This window comes from Pseudorca crassidens, chromosome 1 (assembly GCF_039906515.1).
Source record: "Pseudorca crassidens isolate mPseCra1 chromosome 1, mPseCra1.hap1, whole genome shotgun sequence".
NCBI lineage: Eukaryota > Metazoa > Chordata > Mammalia > Artiodactyla > Delphinidae > Pseudorca > Pseudorca crassidens.
Genome location: NC_090296.1, coordinates 179,958,146 through 179,977,848, shown reverse-complemented (window position 1 = coordinate 179,977,848; position 19,703 = coordinate 179,958,146). Strand labels below are relative to the sequence as shown.

The following is a 19,703-nucleotide window of genomic DNA, read 5'->3' as shown; positions in this document are numbered from 1 at the left end:
CCTAGTATATAGGAAATCTGGAGGTTGAGAAAAGGAGAGAGGGAGTGAGGCTTCTCCAGCATGGGGAGAGGGATTGGGACATCCTTTCTTCCTAGAGGGCTCGGCATACGGTAGACACTGAGTCCATCACAGATCTGTCGACATCAACCACAACCGGGCCCTTAATACTGCCTGTGGCTCTTACTGTGTTTCTCTAGACCAATGGTTCTCGACCGAGGGAGATTTGGACCCCCAGGGAAGACTTGGCAATGTCTGAAAACATGTTTGGTTGTCATGCTTTGGGGGGTGCTTGTGTCATCTAATGGGTAGAGGCTAGGGACGCTGCCTGTCCTGCAGTGCACAGGACAGCCCTGAACAACAAAGAGTTTGCCAGTCCCAGATGTCAGTAATGTTGAGAAGACCTATCCCAGTCAGTGTAATCTCCTAGCTTCTCTAATTGTTTCAGACATTCTTCACTCTCCTCAGATTTCCAATCTCCAGCCCCTTTACTCTCAGCAAAAAAAAAAAGAACCATCAACTTTCTACCACCAAACCCAGTGACTTACCTGCATCTACACCCATCCTAGCCCATGTCTATTGTGTTACCTCCTAACAAGGGCCGATTCTTCCATGCATGCTCTCGTCCCCTATTCTTGCCCCAACTGGAGTCCTGCAGCACAACTCTGATGCTGCCCCTGGAGTTAGCTCAGACCCCACAAGGGCACAGTACTAATAAGGCTGCCCTTCCTTCAGATGCCAGCCACACTTCAGGGGTCCCCAGGCCACCCAAACTTTTGACCTACCGGCCACAAATCTGGGGGTTTCCCAGAACCCCCTTAGGTTCAACAGTTCAACTCACAAAACTTGGGAGAGTGCTATCCTTATTGTTACAATGTTATTATAAAGTATACACTGGGACTTCCCTGGTGGCGCAGTGGTTAAGAATCCGCCTGCCAACGCAGGGCACACGGGTTCGGTGGGGAACCTCTGGTACGGGAGGATCCCACATGCCGTGGAGCAGCTAAGGCCGTGTGCCACAACTACTGAGCCCGCCTACTGCAATTACTGAAACCCGCTCACCTAGAAGCCCATGCTCCACAACAAGAGAAGCCACCACAGTGAGAAGCCCATGCATCACAATGAAGAGTAGCCCCCGCTCACTGCAGCTAGACCACACGCAGCAATGAAGACCCAACGCAACCAAACAATAAAGAAAGAAAGAAACATTTTTAAAAATTAAAAAAGTAAGTAAAGGATACACATCAGGACCAGCCAAACGAAAGACGAATAAGGTGAGGTCTAGGAGGGTCCCAGATGAAGAGCTGTGTCCTCTGGAATCAGGGTGCATCACCCTTCCAGCACATGGTTGTATTCACCACCAGGAAAGCACCACTGTCCAGATTTTTTATTGGGATTTCACTTCATCGACATGATTGATCAAATCATTGACCACATGACTGAACTCAATTTCTAGCCCCCGTTCTCTACTCTGCCGATGTCAGGCTGGCCCAAAGCCTCAACCCTCTAATCAGTCGGTTGGTCTTCTGGTGACCAGCACCCATCCTGATCCACCTTGTTTGCATAAACTCAGATGTGTTCCTAGGGGCTGAATAACAGAGATACTCTGATAGCTTGGAAAATACCAAGTTCTGTGCCAGGAACCCAGGACAAAGACCAGAGAGATGCATGGTTATGCCATTCTCTTCTACTTTCTCTTCTGCTCTACTGTTTTCTTCTCATCAATATTGCTCCCTTCTTCAAAGAAACAAAATCAAATTTAAAACCCTCCTACAACTCCAAATCCCCCTCCAGCTAGTGCCCCATCTGACAAGCAACTATTCTAAAAGGTGGGCCATATTTGCTGTCTCCATTTTTCTACTTCCTTTTCACTCTTCAACCCATTTCAGTCAGGCTTCTTTCTGCCTCTACTACCTGGTGGAAAATGCTCTTGCTAACCTCACCAGCGGCCTCTGTGTTGCTAAATCAAACTACTGTAAACCCCTCTTTTTAGTCCACCTTTCAGCAACCCCAACACAACTGACCACTCCTCCTTGAACCAATCTCCTCTCTCGGCTTTCCAGATATCACACACTCCAAGTCCCCCACCCCGCCCCCCAACTTCTCTGACCACTCTTTTTTAACCTCCTGTAGTAACTCTTCTTCTACCCCACCTTAAACTACCCAAGACCCATCAATCCTAACCCTATCCTCATTTTACACTATCTCCCTAAGTGATCTAATCCACCCCCAGCACTGTGTATGAGCTGACCACCTATAGCTATGTAAATCCAATCCAGGCTTCTCTGTTGACCTTCAAACCCGTGTTTCCAACTGTCTGCTCATTGGCTTCACGTGGATCCTTCCCAGACACCTCAAACTCAACATCTGCAAAACTGAGCTCATCCTCTTACCCTCCAGACTTGCCCCCCCATTGTTGTTCTCTGTTTCCATAAATAACATCATCATCTGCCCAATTGCTCCTGCAGAAAACATGCAAGAAAACTCACCTCTAAATCCAGTCACTTCTAAATCCTGCTGACTCTACCTTCTGAATATTGGGCAAATCTGTCCATGCCTGTTTGTCTCCATTGCCATCAAATCCTAGCCACCATGTTCATTTGGCCCCGTGGGGTGGTGCTTCAGCCCTTCAGATGCTTTCCACTGCTCTCAGATTAAGTCCCCAGTCCTTAGCAAGGCCACCAAAACCTGCATGAAATGAGCCTCGCCCATCTCACCTGCCTCTTTCCCCACCCCTGTCTTCCTGTTCCTGCCACAGAGCCCATCTGCTTTTCCCACTTTTTCAAAGCCCCAAGCACCATCCTTTTTCAAGGACTTCTCAGATGCTCTTCCTCTGTTTATGATGCTCTTTGTTTGTTTTGTTTTTTTTTTTCTTTTCGGTACGCGGGCCTCTCACTGTTGTGGCCTCTCACTGTTATGGCCTCTTCCGTTGCGGAGCACAGGCTCCGGACGCGCAGGCTCAGCAGCCATGGCTCACGGGCCCAGCCGCTCCGCAGCATGTGGGATCTTCCCGGACCGGGGCACGAACCCGTTTCTCTTGCATCGGCAGGCGGACTCTCAACCACTGCGCCACCAGGGAAGCCCTATGATGCTCTTTGATTTCATGTGGCTAATTCCTGCCCAGCCTCAGCTCTCAAATGAATTGTCCTTGGTAGGCCAGTCATAATTAATAATCTGTGTGATTATTAGTTTAGTATCTGTTCCCTCCTCCAGGCACTGAAGGAAATCATAAGGTCAGGGACTGTTTCTGTCTGGTACATCATAGTTTTCCCAGCACGGACCGCAGTGCTGGGCAGATAACAGGCGCTCGGCTAGAATTCGAAGATGGTTGGGACGACAAATGGAAAAATGAATTAATACCTGGTAGGGTTTCTCTGAGGGTGAAGTAATGTGAACAGCCTTAATACTAAATGCAAAATGCATGTTCATTCTGTTTCTCCTAAATGAATTGCTTAAATCCAATTTTTGAAGAACACCATTGCAGCAGTCAGATAAGATGTCCATTGATCAAAAAGGAGGATCTTTCCCACGATGGAATATCTGTTAGTAGATAGTAAATTAACCCATCTTGGTTCTGCTGTAGAGTCTTATTTATCAGAATTAAGCCCTGCAGCCCTACAGAGGACAAATGTGCTGAGATCTTAAAATAAACCATACTGAGAGCATCCCTGCTTATTAGTAAATGCTTCCATTTGAGCATCTAAGGGGAAAAACGTCCTCAATTTAAACTTTCAGTTTATGCCTTAGAATGTATTGCCATGAGCACCTGCTGGGTGGGATTTTAAGCTCTAAAGTATATTAGTGACCACCTCGGAAGGAACTGAAGATGATGAGCTTAGAAGGAAGGGAAGCCACTTTCAAATAGAACGTGAAGTTCATTCTTCTCAGTTACACACATACGTACACGATGACCGTGATCACATCTTAGCAACAAAGACCCGCTTGAAATGACGCCATCTTTTAAAATTCAGTTCTTCTCGTATATTATTATCCAAGCCTCTCTCTTCGCCTAAACTCATCACACAAAATCACTAGGGCTCCTTGGAAGGTGTTTAAGGGACCCATGTCCATCCAGGAGCCCGGGACAAATCAAACCATATGTTCCTTGCAACAGCCCTCTTCCCTCCGCCGCCAAAATTAAGGTAAATGTCAAGAATAGTGTTGAAAAAACAAATGTTCCTTGGGATCAGAGGAGTTACTGGCTAATGGGCTCACTTGAACCTCGGGCTCTTTGGGGCACTAGTCAGGGAGCCTCCTTCATCACCCCAACAACTGTTTTCTGAGTCATTGGCTTGCAGAGTGGGGTCACCCACAGAGGACAGATTTCCTGGACCTTGGACCCACGAGAGACAGATCAGAACAAGAACTGCAGCCGGGGAGACCTTGCACGGGCACTAACTCTCCCTGGGCAGGACCTGCTATAAAACCATCTGATAGAGCCTGGAGACAGTCAACCCCAAGCCCCGTCAGTCTGATGCCTCCTCCGCTTCAACTTTTCACCTGGAATCCCTTTCCTCTCCTGCCCTCTCCCTCTTCACGTGGTTGGCCCAGAGTCCTGGAGAGGCAGGGCCAAGTGGTGCAGGGTCACTGGCTGGGAGTCAAACCGCAGACGATTTGTGTGCCTCTGCTGTGATTACCCAATTGAAAATCCCGAGGCATCGTTCTACATCCAGAGTGTTTAGCAACAAGTAATGTATTCTCGATAAATGGCAGGGTTTTTTCTTTTATATTAGGAAACAGCCGTGGAGGCTTTTTTTTAGTACTTATTAAATGATTTTATGACTTTAGCCACTATTTTTCATCAGGACTCTTTCGTGGCAATTGGCAGAAATCCAACTCAATCTAGTTTAAGCAACAAAAACCAAGGGGGAGAGATTTATTATGGCACAAAACTAGGAAATCCAGAGGTAGGCTGCTTTCAGGCACAGCAGGATCCAGGGGGTTAAGCGAAGTCATCAAGATACTGTTTCTTTCTTGGGCAGTGTCCCCATGAGGTGGCAAGGACTGCCACTGGCTCGCTAGGCTAACGTTTTTCACACAGCTGGAAATCTTAGTACAAAGAGAAGGCCCCGCTTCTGAAAACACCCTGGAAGGGCTCCATTGCATGCTTATACCTAAATCACATAGCCGCACTGAAGAGGATGCCAGTACAAGTGGTAGGATCGGCCCTTTACAAACCACGTGGGTGAAGAAGGGGATGAGGGATCTGTCCCCTCCTGGGAATGCACTTGAGTTCTGTAAAACATATGTTTAATAAACGTCCCACCCCTAATTCCTTTGAGGTCTGCCAGAGAGACGTGGCAGCAGGAGGAGTGGTGTTGCCGCTTGACAGCTGGGACGTTAATACTGTGACCCCAGGACAACCTAGATCTGAAATCGGTGGCACCTACAGGATATACGAGTTATGTGGGTACCCATGGGTTGTCTCAGGATGGGGCAGAGAACCCACAGAAAAGATTAGACTTCTTGGTAAAGGGAGGACAGCAGCTTGGAGCATCTGAGAGATTGCTATAGACGTGACTTCTTTTGTTCCCACAGACTGGCAAAGACCTAGACATCCTGGTTACATAGCAATGTGCACTATGTTGTTGAGAAATCAGACTGTGTGTGTTTGGGCAAAAGAAGCAAAATATATATATATATTGATAATTTGTGCCCTTTAAAGGAATTTCCCCTAACTGTCTTCAGTATTCAGCTTTGGTTTCTGTTTATACAAAGGTGTTTCCATTACCTGTAAAGAAAGATTTTGAATATGCATACAAAGAGGGAAGAGGGGAAAGAGAAGAGACCAAAGGAAATGAGGAGATTAAGCACTTTGGAATCTAAGGGGTTTAAATCTCTCAGGGGTGGCATGGGATGGGACACAAGGCCTTATGAAAAACTCTTAAATTTAAACATCCTAAGACCTTAAGAAGTTTAAACCTGTTACTTTCCGCCCTCCAGAGCAAAGATGTGGCTAATCAGAGAGAGACATTAAATAGTCATAGAGATAATCTTGTGTTTACGTGGCACAGGGTGTTAAGTTCTGGCAGCACCGAGCAGATGTGCCGAGGGGGGCAGCTCTGAACAAGGACAGGGCTGCTCTCGCTGAATGAGGAGCGCGAATTGTACAGCAACAAACCTTACAGCAGAACAAGTTGGTATAGCCTGTTCCAGCCTTTTGATTGTATAAATGGACATGAACATATTTTTATTCTGAAATAATTTCAAACTGACAGAAAAGTTGCAAGAATAATGCAAAGAATTTCCATAGACTCTTGACCCAGAGCACCGATACTGAGTATTTGTCACATTTGCTGTATCATCCCCCTCTCCCTATCCCACCCCCCCATATGTTGTCCCTAGACCTTTTTTTTTTGGAGCCTCTTGAGAGTAGATTGACTATATTGTGTCCCTTTGTCCCTTAAATCTTCCCTTTGTATTTCCTAAAACCACAAAAAAAGGCTATTCCCTTACTAACCACAGTACAGTTATCAAATTCAGGAAATTTAACATTTCATGTTGATAGAGTATATTTATGTAAACCGCAGCCCATATCCCAGTTTTGCCAGTCGTCGCAATGATGCCTTTACAGCAATGCTCTTTCCTGGCACTGGTGCCGTCCAGATTTGGAGTTTGCATTTAGGCATCATCCCCTTTCCTCTGGAACATTTCCTCAGCCTTTCTTTGTCTATCAAGACATTAACATTTTTTAAAGAATACAGGCCATTTATTTTATAGAATGTCCCTCAGTTTGGATGTGTCTGATATTTCCTCGTAATTCATCTCAGGTAATGTGTTTGGGGCAGGACTAAGCTGCCGTGTCCTTCTCGGCGTATCCTAGTCGGAGGCGTATGGTGTCTGTTGCCCCTCATTGGAAACATTCATTCTGACCACTTGGCTAACGTGCTGTCAGATTTCTCTCCTGTGCAGTTATTTCATATTGTACTTAATAATTCGTACAGAGATACTTTGAGATAGTGAAAGTATCTGATTCCTCATCAGACCTTCCCTTCTTCCCTGTCTCCTGAAGTACTTAATGACCTTCTCTGAGTTGTTGCATAGAGTTTTGGGTTTTTCAAAATATTTGGAAAATATTTAGAGAAGCAAGCACACAGTCATTTCATAAATATTTGGCAGAACAGCTGGTACTGAGCAGAGCTGAGGCAACCTCGGAATCCCTCAGGGAGGAGACCTCAGGTCGGGGTCTGGGAGGCAGTTCAGTCATGGGAGGAGCAGGCTCAGGGTGTGGAGAGCTGACTGTCCTCCCCCCGGGATGCCCTCTCCGGAGCCAGAGACATCAACACACAGCTGCTTCTCTGACTCTCAAAACTGTGAAACCTCAGCTAGGCACACTTTTGTGCAAAAGGACAAATAAAAAGGCAGGAGGGCTTCCCTGGTGGCGCAGTGGTTGAGAGTCCGCCTGCCGATGCAGGGGACACGGGTTCGTGCCCTGGTCCGGGAAGATCCCACACGCCGCGGAGCGGCTGGGCCCGTGAGCCATGGCTGCTGAGCCTGCGCGTCCGGAGCCTGTGCTCCGCAACGGGAGAGGCCACAACAGTGAGAGGCCTGCGTACCGCAAAAAAAAAAAAAAAAAAAAAAAAGCAGGAAAAGAAGCACATATCAGGACTGCCTGGGGAAAAAAAAATCTAATTTCAGGATATAGTGGGGGTTTGTATATTTTGCCCAATCCCCTCTGTCCACCTTTTTTTTAAAAAAATAAATTTATTTATTTTTGGCTGCATTGGGTCTTCGTTGCTGCGCGTGGGCTTTCTCCAGTTGCGGCGAGTGGGGGCTACTCTTCGTTGCAGTGCGCAGGCTTCTCATTGCGGTGGCTTCTCTTGTTGCGGAGCACGGGCTCTAGGCGCACGGCCTTCAGTAGTTGTGGCTCTCAGGCTCTAGAGCGCAGGCTCAGTAGTTGTGGCACATGGGCTTAGTTGCTCCGCGGCATGTAGGATCTTCCCGGACCAGGGCTCAAACTCTTGTCCCCTGCATTGGCAGGTGGATTCCTGACCACTGCGCCACTGGGGAAGTCCTGGCTACTGTTCTTGTACTCAAAGTATTTTTTGTTGAGGATAACGTTCAAAAGTTGTTCCTGTACTTGGCATGGTATGAACCCAGATACATCCATTTCAGAAAAATCTTCAACAATTCTTTTAAAAAGGAGGTTTTCAAGGTTCATTTTCCAGTCACGAAAAAGTTTTTAAAAGCAGAACATACTGTTCTCTAGAACCCCAGTTAATCCAGATTTTGTTGCTTGTATAAAGTATTCATTTCCCTGAATGTTTTGCTGAATTTCATGAAGTATTGTCGTAGAACCTCAGGTTTTTTCAAAAGCCCTGTGTACCTGTGAATCCTTTTGCTTTGGAGACATAAAACTGCTTTGTCTTTTCAGGTTAACTCTGAAGGATGTTGAAAATACTTTGCCCACTCTTTTTTTATTGAAGTATAGTTGATTTACAATATTGTATTAGTTTCAGGTGTACAGCAAAGGGATTCAGGGTGAGTTTTTTTTTGGATTATTTTCCAGTATACGTTATAACAAGACATTGAGTATAGTTCCCTGTGTTACACAGTAACTCCTTGTTGCTCACCTGTTTTATATACAGTAGTTTGTACCTGTTAATCCCATACTCCTAATTTTCCCTCCCACCTTTGCCCACTCTTCTTGTCTCTCTTCCTCCCCTTTAGGAGTTAAAACAGGCACCACCCAGGCCAATGGTCAGATCCCCCAGGCAGCATATTCTATGAGTACTGTTCTCGGAGAAGCCCAGAGACATGTTGAAACAACTAAGGTAAGACCCACTTCTATCAGACTGTCACCTGTAAGCCCATATTCTAAACCATTAGCAGTATTCTAATTGTTCTTTTAAAAAGAGAGAATAGAGTTCCAACAATTCAAAAGTCACTGTAATTTCATTTAGATAATTGCTTCTTTTATATATATATATATATATATATATATATTTATCTTAAAGTTACATAGGCTAGGATGGAAAATTAAAACCAACTATCACAGCTTCGGGAAAATGTAAGAATTTTCTTTAATGCTGAGGATTGGTACCTATTTTTAGTTTAGCTACATTTATTTTGACTGAAGCAATTTTGTTTGTTTGTTTGTTTAGTCAAGTGGTTTTAGCACTCTCTGAAAGTGGCATCTGCATTTTAAGCCCTTGGGATTTTTACTTATTTTTTCTGAATAAATTAGAGCAACATGTTAGTCAGAAGCCCTTTGTTAAATGCTATCTGGACCCCAAACCAGATTAGAAGAGTACTGACAGGGTCCCACTATAAAATATTCATTATTGTATTTTTCTGTTAACGTTCTACATATGTCCTCAGGGTGACAGAGAAGAAAACGCATTTTAAAATAATTTCCAAATTGGTGTAACATTCTCCGTAACTTTTTTTTTTTTAGTAGAGGAGATTAATGAAGATTCATTTAAATCTATCTAGAAATTATAGCCAAAAGTTATAATTTAGTTATTAGTCCAATTGGTAACGACTTAATTGACTATACAAGTTCCACTGAATATTTCCCATGTATGATTCAAACCAGTCTTAAATGTGTTTCAGTAGTTTTCCACCTCATTCTCCCCTTTCATTTTGTCCATCAGCCAGTGGTGGGAACAGTTAAATCCTGTATTTATCGAGCTTCTTATAATTTTTGAAAACCACAATAGACCATTAAAAGGTGTGTTTCTCTAATATTCTTGTTAGCTTCTCAAATCTGACAATCTCATCTTGCAGTGTACTTTCAGCGATTATTATTTTCATGGTTTTTGTAATGCCAACTGAAGAAAAACATTTTTAAATGCTGAAAGCAATAAAAGGATCCCATAATAGAAATCACTTAACTATGCGTGAACACTAATTCCCAAACTGCCTGTTCAGAATTTTAAAAAAAATACATCACCGGTTAATTTCTTATCATGCTAAGCAGTTGAACTAAATAAAATAAACTCAATCATAAGGGCACTTTGTTAGGGGGAAAAAAAATTTCTAATCTCCAGTGGCAAGAGGTTATTAAGCAAAGAAAGAAATAAAATGAAAGCCTGATAAAATGTAAATTGCAATGATAATTATCACTAAAACAGAGGGATTCAGTTCAGCTGCCTGAAACTCCTGGGGGAAGTTGCATTATATAAATATGAGGTGAGCTAGCTCAGGAACAACCTGGAGTCTCAGGACTGAGGGACTGAGCCTCCCCCTCGGGGGCAGACCCTTCCTAAATCCGGAGACTCACCTGTCCGGGAACTGTCATGTCCACGTGGCCATGTGGTCAAGAATAAATGCTGTTGTCGCTTTGTTGAAGGACAAGAAGTCCGGCCTCGGCAGCCACGACGCCGGAGCGCCCAGGGCCCAGACCCTTCCCATGTCCAGCCTGCCTCCGCCCCCTCCCGTGCGACGGTCCTCGGAAGTCGGCTGCAGCAGCCCAGGGACGCCGCCCAAGGTCAAGGGCACGGCCGCCGGCTTCCCAGCGCCGCCCCACGACCTCCTGCCGCCGCCTCCGCCGCCGCCACCTCTGGAGGACGACGAGCTCCCTCCGCCGCCCCCCGACTTTAGCGACGCGCCCCCGGACTTCGTGCCTCCTCCACCGCCGCCGTCGTTTGCGGGCGACGCGGGGTCCTCGCTGCCGCCGCCCCCGCCCCCGCCCGCCCTCGTCCCCGAAGCCGCGAAGCCAACCCCCGTGGTGGCCAAAAGGCCGCCAGCTCCTCCCAAGAGGCAGGCGAACCCGGGACCACCGGGCGGAGGAGGCGGGGAGCAGGATTTCATGTCGGATCTCATGAAAGCTTTGCAAAAGAAGAGAAGCAACATGTCCTAAGGGAAGCCTAGAAGTATCTTTGGGTGATGGGTGTAATCATTGCTAACCTCAATTGCATTTTTGCTACTTTGTTTCCGTGACATCTTGTTCATTTTAGATACAATATTGAAGTATTCAGACTAGAAATGCAAATAGGAAACGTCTCCCTGTTTCTCAAGTACATTCATAATCCTTAACCTAACACAGAATTTAGAATATCTGCCTGAATGTACATATCTTTCCTGTGTATTTCCACTTCAATGGATTTTATCTTCCCTTCCAAGTTAAGTAAAATGATGTTTTATGTTCATTTATTTTATTATGTTATGAAGCATCAAATTAATAAAAGTTTAAATTTTTTCCTTAAGATGGTATTTCTAGAAATATCAGTATAAATCTAGTACAATATCAATTCTATTTTATAATATACTTGACCTTTTAAAAATCCTAGGCCTTCTAAAGTCTTGTTGATCTTCGACATATTTTCCATCTCCATCTCAGTGACCTCCAGAACTTTCAGGAAAATCGAAAGAAGAAAAAGAAAAAACCAGGAGAGGTAGAGTGAATTTAGTTTTTTTGAGACTCATTGCTTGATTCATTGGAGTCTTGGACATACCCTAGTTTGGTTTTGGTTTTCTAATGGTTGAATAACATAGTAATTGGGGGAAAAAAATAGTTTTTTAGATAGTTTTTGGATTCTGTTATTATAATGCTATAAGTTGCTATAAATAAAAATTTAGAGACAGGAAAAGGCAATCAAATTATATTCTTCAACCAGGAATGTTTTCCCTCAGATAAATTTAATGCTTAATTTTAACAACCAGTTTATCTTAAGTTCCTATTACCCTTATCTTCTCTTTCTAATTGGCTTCTGAGAGTCCTTTTAGATTTTCTTAGTTTTATTTCCATGGTTCTGTTTTTTTTTTTTTTTAATGTAAAACACCTCAAAATCTTCTTAAAGTGGGTAGAAAATAATAGCTAACGTGTTGGACTTCCCGGGCGGTCCAGTGATTAAGACTCCGCGCTTCCAGTGCAAGGGGCACGGGTTGGGGAACTAAGATCCCACATGCTGGGCGGCACGGCCAAAAATAATAATAATAACTAATGTGTTATTTTCTACTTAAGGAAGATAATTAATCTTATGTTTTAATATTTGGAAAAAAGTGAGCTCTAAATTGACATTTAAAACAACAATGAAAAAGCAAATTCACATTTTAAAACCAAAATATTTAGTAATTAAAACTGGTAAGGTGCACTAAATTTTTCCTAAGCACTGGGGCCCATCACTATGGAAAAGGAGGGCTCAGAGAGTAGGACCTAGGGGACTGGGGAAGGGAAAGAGAGAGATGTGGTTGTTATGGGCTTCACAGATGACCCCCAAAACCATCAATTCAAACATATTCCTAACTTAACAGAGAAGAAATGAGGCCTGAAGATGTGCTTAACCTACATCTCACAGAGCTGGGTCACCGCCTGAGTCTCCTAACTTCTATCCATACTGTACATTTACTTTATGGGGAAAAATGATAAAAATTCAAACATTAAAACGTTTGTGAGTTTTAGCATTAGATAATATATATTTTAGAAAAACTATGGAAAAGAATTAACTGATTTTGTGGTCAAAATATTGATATAATTTTGGTGGACCGAAAGGTTGAATGCACTGTCTCTCTCCATCCCTGCGCCTTTATTACAGGATATAAAAGAAAACATTAGGAAATAGATGGTCCAGATGGTCCTTGCTTTGCAGAGTTCAACATGCACAAGTTTCAATTACCACAATTTAGTTAAATAACACTAGTCCCCAACATGGTTCGCATTTGCTGCCATGCTATTTTAACTAGTAATTAGTTTTAACTAGTAGTTAGTAATTATGCAAAGTACAAACATTGCTATTAGCTCTTCAACCCACAAATCACTACATAAATAACACATACATATCATGAACAGTGACCAGTCACATCCCTTCTTTCAACACCATTAGGGATTGATCAATTGATCACTGCATATTTGTTATTCAGTTTATGCACAGACAGAAAAGTGTCTTAAGGTGATATGGTATTGTATGTATGTGTCTTAAGTTATTAACGTTTAGAGATACAGAAATATTCATAGATTAAATGAAACTATGTCTGGGAATGTCTTTAAAATACTTGGGGATATATAAATTATACTTCAATTAAAACAATAACTAGGAACAAGGGGGAGGTGTGTAGGGGTGTACATGAAGCAAGATTATCATGCATTGATACTTAGTAAGCTGGTTGAATGGTAAATCAGGTTCATTAAACTATTCTTTTATTTTGGTAAATGAAAATTACTATAACAGACAAAAAAGCTTGAGGAGTACAATTAAATTATATTCTTATTTGATGTGCCCCAAATTGCTGGGTACATGGTATTAGATGAAAACTTACAAATTCATTAAAAGATTGTTATAAGATTTTTTAGTTATTGAGAATAACTCAGGTAGTTATTATTCATTAAATTGATTGATTAAAACAAAAATGACCACAAACGTGTTCCAGAGAATAGGTCCACTTTATTTGGTTAAAAAATGTTTTTATATATAACCATTATTATGAAATGCAGGATTGTCAAGAAAATGTAGGTGGTCATTAAGAATTTGTCAAATAGATTATTCTATGCTGGGTTCGGTGATAGAAGTATCCCTTAATTGATTTTCCCCAAATTAAGATGAGCAGCTAACCCTGAGATCTTTGGCCCAGGAAGGAGTAGGTGAGGAATAGCCTGCTGTCTCAGCTGCAGAATGCTTCTGGAAAGGACGGCGAAGAACTTGCTGGAGGAGATGGACCTGGTAAACAATTTAAAGTAGATAAATATAGATTCTCTTAATCAGGACCCTTATTAATTTTCTAAATTTCTGAAACGACAAGGTAAATTTTAAATGTGCATGAAAATGTTTAAACATTTTATGTTTCATTAAAACTTCAACTATAGCTGTTACTTAAAATTTCTATTATTCCAGAGAAAGTTCCTTAAGTAGTCGTTTTTTGCTGAAACAGGAGAGTGAATATGTACATCATCACAAAGAATACATATATTTCCCGATCATTTCTAAATTCCTTCACAGCATTAAAAGAATTATAATTTTCTAAAATATTTATAAAAATAAAAGGATGTCAATGATTTATACTCTTTCCAAATCAAGGGCATGGATTCCAATTCATACTGCTTCATTTGCAGTTTTGTCCCACGGTATAAACTGAGGGATCAACAAACACACCTCTTTCAGCAATAATTCTAGGATCAAAATGTATATTCTCATCCAGTTATAAAAATAATTAAGTCGTGGGGATGTAATGTACAGCATGGTAACTATAGTTAATAATACTGTATGTATATTTGAAAGTTGCTAAGAGAATAGATCTCAAAAGTTCTCATCACAAGAAAAAAAAATTGTAGCTGTGTATGATGACATGTTAACTAGACTCATTGTGGTGAGCATTTCACAAGATATACAAATATCAAATCATTATGTTGTAGACCTGAAATTAACAAAATGTTATATTTCAACTATACCTCCATTTAAAAAGTATATATAATAAATATTATACCTACCTAATCTTACCTACTAGTTTAAAAGCTCCCTGAATAGATTTTTATACTTCTCCACAGCAACTCGCAGAGGGTGAATTCTCAAGAAATGTTTGATGCAGGAATGTAAACACAAGGTGTATGTGTAAAGAGTTATAGGTCTAAAAGTTTAACAAGATCTTTTACTTTTCCTGCATGAGGATTTAACCCTTAGCTAACTTTCTGGATCTGTTCCCCTGGTAACCTGATAAGGTGGTATACGTATGTCCACTGTATCACCATACAACAAGGCTTATGACTGACAAATAGCATTTGTCCTGGGAGAACTGTAAACACCTGATAGAATGTGTTGGACTTTCTTTGGTGTAGGGACTCACGGTATAAGGCAGGTCTATTGTGGGGATGTTGGAAACTATGCCCATGGAGCTGTTAGAAGAGATGCTGGTTTCTGTGGAACATGCAGCTTTTCAGCCAGGGCTGCCCCTGCATCTTCCCAGTGTGGATCGTGTCCCCCTGCACCTGAGCTTTACCGCTGTACCTCCCTGCCTGCGTGGATGCTTCAACAACTCCTGCAAAGGAGGAACCTAATGGTGCCCTGCTGGTAAGCTATGTTTCTGTCCTGTATCTTTCTGAATTAAGGGGGGCCAAAAGCAGCCTGTAATAGTCTTATGAATCTGAACGTTTACTTGGACCTAGGAAGACACCTCCCCACCCAAGGTGGGCACTGCATCCTTACTCAAATATAATTTTGAGGGAAGGGAGAAAACAGGGAGGGAACAAAAGAGAGGGAAGGAAGGTGAAACAAGGTAACAAAAACATCTTATTAAACACTGTTTAGTTTCCCCAGCTTAGACTAATTTATCTAAAGATAAATACTGAGTTAGCTTCCTTCTCTTTGTTTTTCCTTAATACCCTAAAAAGATTACACTTAAAAATATTTTATTTTCTAAAATGAAAACCTAGATTTGTCAGGCTAATTAAACTACTGAAATGTAACGTTAATGCAAGTTCCAAATTAGAAATAGCAAGAACAGTTTCTCTGTCGTGCCCACTCTGATCAGTTGGTAGTGACTACACAGCATGCTGAGATGAGAAGGATCCCAAGGCTGTGACCCATTTGAGAGAGAAAGGGGGCCGCGATCATTAATAATGTCTGTTCCAGTGCAGGACAAGAGTGACAGCAAGAGTGCTGGGGGCTCTTCCTCTTCTAAGAAATACACTGTGTGCAATGCATTTTTAAACAATTAACTAGGAAATGTTTGAGGCATAGAAGAAGGTATGCAGAATAATATGACAAATACCTGTGTATCCTCCACTCAGCTTCAGAAATAAAATGCTTCCAATATGGCTGAAGCCTTGAATATCCTTCCCTAACTCGAATTTCTTCCTTACTGCAAATCAATCACTGTCCAAAGATGCTATCATGTTTATTCATTTTGTTACTTTTATTATATATGCATATACCCCTAAAGACATGATTTTACATGTTTAGATTAAATTGGGGTGGTAACACATTGTATGTATTCCTTTGCCACTTGCTTGTTTTGCCAAACATTATATGTGAAATTCATACAAGCTGATAGGTATAGATCCAGTGCATTCATCTTCCCGGATGTCGAGATTTCATTTCATAGACGCAGGTTGCTAGTGCCATAGATGCCTGGTAGATGCAAAAGCTAATCCCTCTGGAGATATGCACCCTCAAATCGGCGCCACTGGATTTCTGAGGTTGAAATCCAAAATCCCTAAACATAAACAATGACTAGCAGAACCAGACCCTCAGAAGTTCAGATAATGTAGATACGATATCAAATGAATATTTAAAACTTTAAACACATTAAAGAATAAATTTTGAAATACGAGAAAATGATTCACTGATTAAAAAGAAAGAGAGACCAGGTAGTGAGAAGCTGGGAAGCTGGTGCTGGCAAAGGTATGGTTTAGCATATCTGCAAACAAAATCAGGGTGTTTAAAGTATGATACATTTTTTTGCGGTACGCGGGCCTCTCACTGCTGTGGCCTCTCCCGCTGCGGAGCACAGGCTCCGGACGCGCAGGCCCAGCGGCCACGGCTCACGGGCCCAGCCACTCCGCGGCACACGGGATCCTCCCGGACCGGGGCTCGGCAGGCGGACTCTCAACCACTGCACCACCAGGGAAGCCCGTAAAGTATGATACATTTTAAATTAATAAAAATAAGCCCAGAAGAGTCAACCAACTTACCTCTGAAAAATCATTCCTTTCTGCTTTTTGCACTGCGGATTCCACCATCCAGTTCTTCAGCACGTATCTAGGATTAACAGCTTACACAAGAGGGGAAAGTTCATCATGGAACAATAATCACTAAGTCGACACAGGCCATGTGAAATTACCACTGAAATGACATAACCTTTAAGAACTTTGCCGGGAGGCTCAAATGAGAAGAATGATTAGCATCAGTCATTCCGATTGTTGATAAACAATATACAGTATTTATCACCTTATGGTACAGGAAAAACAGTTTTTTCGCATCATGAGCAATATTATGTTTTATTTTTCTTTTCAGTGTTTCATCATTAATTTGGTTTTCACCATATTCAGTTCACTAAGCATTTTATAAAGCTGGGAGAAAGTAGAAGATTCATCCTGTAGCCCAAATGAAGGGAGGAAAAAAGTTGCTGCTTTTAACATCTTCAAACACAGAATTCAGGTCTGACTCAGTAGGACTGCTTCACGCTGTTGTTGCCAAGAGCAAATAGGAAAGGTTACATGCAGGCAGAACTCTTTGTAAATTTATATTTTTTTATAGTAACCGTGCATTTTTTCATACTAAAAAGTATTATAGGGACTTCCCTGGTGGCACAATGGATAAGAATCCGCCTGCCAATGCAGAGGACATGGGTTCAATGCCTGGTCTGGGAAGATCCCACATGCCGCGGAGCAACCAAGCCCATGCGCCACAGCTACTGAGCCTGCGCTCTAGAGCCTGCGAGCCACAACTACTGAGCCCATGTGCCACAACTACTGAAGCCCGCATGCCTAGAGCCTGTGCTCTGCAACGAGAGAAGCCACCGCAAGAAGCCCACGCACTGCAACAAAGAGTAGCCCCTGCTCACCACAACTAGAGAAAGCCTGTGCACAGCAACGAAAAACCAACACAGCCAAAAATAAATAAAATTAAATCTTTAAAAAAAAAGTATTATAATAATGGCACATTCCAGAAATTATGTCTTTATTTGAGATGAGACTTTTCCAAGATAATTTATCAACTAGGTGGAAAGGAGGGATGTTTATCCTCACTGGCCTGAAAGTAATTCTGAGAGGACTCCAGAAATCACTGTTTTGTGATTCTCAACAACATTTTTCTGAGTTACTTGAATGGAGGGAACGTACAAATTCCACTTCGACTTGGTTTTAAAGAGCTGCCAAGACATGACAGATGATCTAAAATACAAGTGCCCTGTGACCCAGTAATTCTACTTCTCTACGAGTATAGTCTATGGGAACAAATTTAAACATTAAAAAGCATGATTTATATTAAGGAAAACTAGAAACAACTTAAACGCCTATTAATAGGGGACTGGTTAAGTGAAACATTACATACCCTTTCAAAGATATAGTATGCAGTCCTTAAAAATGTTACATTATAAAGAATGAAGTAGTCAGGGGAAATGTTTATTTTTAGTGAAAAATGAAGGATCTAAAATTATACCATAATATGATTACAACTACATTTTCTCCTAATCAATACACACAGAAAAAGAGAGACTAGAAGTGTCAATAAACGCATGGAAAAGTGAATAGCAACTGTGGTTGAGTGATGGGAATCTTTTTATTCTTTCTACAAGTTTGCATCTTCCAAATTGTAAAGAATTCATGCAGAACTCTTTTAAAATAAAAACGCGTATACACAATAAATATATATAATCCTTAGACGAAAAGGAAACTGACATGCAAGGGAAATTGTGGAAGCAGTCGACTTAGGCAGAGGGAGAGTGGAGTCACCCAATTAAAAGTTTAACAAACTTCACCAACACTTTATAGAAACCTGGCAACGAAATACTGTTAAAATATGCTGGGACTTGTAGCTGCAAGCAGAAGTACTTTGGATCAAATTATGTGTTGATATATACAAACTACCTGAAATCAGAAAATTGTAGATCTGTTCATAGGATTCTTTGAGGTTATCTAATTCAGTACATTTTTTTTATCTCGTCTGGAACTTTTTCCCATTTCTCATTGTGGAAATTAATTTTTCCTTTCCTTGAGAGTACACTGTTCAGCATTTATTATTTCTCTAAAATAATTCAAAGCTTCAGCCTTGAATTCACTAAATGTCTTTCATCTTACCATCTCATCCATCCTGTCATAACCAAACAAATCCAAATCCTAAAGACAGCCACGACATTTTCTTCTCTCAATTTCTTTTTTCTCTTAATTGCTGATATAGTCCATATTGGGCTGGCCTATAAATTCTGTATGATTGCACCAATGAGCATAAGTAGCTGGCAGCTAAATCCATGCTAAGCCCCAAAGACTGATTACTCACTTCCTTGTAAAAACTCAGCTTGCTTTTATTTCTACAATAGTGTCCTGAGTCAAGAAGCAGTCTCATCCTCTAACTTAACATGGAATATTAGCATCATTCTTATTTCATCAAATGATCAGCCGCCCTGATGACACACACTAGCTCTCCACACCAGTCCTAAGTAAGGTAAGAGTACTCCAGGACTTGAGTACTTCTGTCTTAACTTCTTTGATCTTCTTAGAACCCATGTTGCAAAAAGGACTAACTTCCTTTTTTTTTCTTCTCCAAGCCAAGTGTAAAGTCACATGGTAAACTGAAAGCAGTATATAAAGGTGATTTATTTTTAGCACTACCATTTACTAGGTGTATATTATGGCCCAGGCACTGTAACAAGATAACTTACATATACTATTACACATCGTTACAACATCCCTGCAAAATATGCCCATTTTATAATAGCTAAAGGCCTTGAAAATTGGAAAGTTAAATATCTTTCATATTATACAGCAAAAAAGTGGCAAGATGAGGTTCATCTGTCAGATTGCAAAACTCACGTTCTTTCCACCGTAAACCACACCACCTTCCTTGTCTCTCCACCATCTTTTAAGGCCATATTATTTTAACATCAATATGCAAACTTATTGAAAGCAGGGCTATCATAATCAAGTTAAAAGTCATCTGAAATTAGAAAGGTTCATATATGACACTTCAACTCAACTAAAATACACTCATCTAGAGTTTTTGTAGTTAAAAACAAAACAACAAATCCAATTCCCTCAAGTAATTACTTCCAGTTTTCCAGGTTTTGAAAACTGGGAGTAATTACTTCCAGTAATTACTTCCTGTTGCTTTTATGTA

At 41.5% G+C, this 19,703-nt stretch overlaps 2 protein-coding genes across 4 annotated transcripts in view; one reads left to right on the top strand and one right to left on the bottom strand.

Moving 5' to 3' along the window:
• The window catches only part of APBB1IP (amyloid beta precursor protein binding family B member 1 interacting protein), a 100,184-nt gene extending 89,049 nt beyond the window's left edge, over positions 1–11,135 (top strand). For both annotated transcript variants that reach the window (XM_067701768.1, XM_067701775.1), the window contains 2 exons: positions 8,668–8,771; positions 10,292–11,135. In XM_067701768.1, coding sequence (XP_067557869.1) covers positions 8,668–8,771; positions 10,292–10,801 — 614 coding nt within the window. In that variant the 3' untranslated portion in view covers positions 10,802–11,135. The remainder of the gene's footprint in view (positions 1–8,667; positions 8,772–10,291) is intronic.
• Positions 11,136–13,302: 2,167 nt separating this feature from the next.
• Positions 13,303–19,703, bottom strand: part of LOC137204315 (protein adenylyltransferase SelO-like) — a 28,181-nt gene continuing 21,780 nt past the window's right edge. Inside the window, exons 18-19 of one of the 2 annotated variants that reach the window (XM_067701501.1) lie at positions 16,562–16,641; positions 13,303–13,595 (exon numbers count right to left, since the gene is read on the bottom strand). In XM_067701501.1, the coding sequence (XP_067557602.1) occupies positions 13,473–13,595; positions 16,562–16,641 (203 nt within the window). In that variant the 3' untranslated portion in view covers positions 13,303–13,472. The other variant, XM_067701510.1, reaches the window with a different exon arrangement.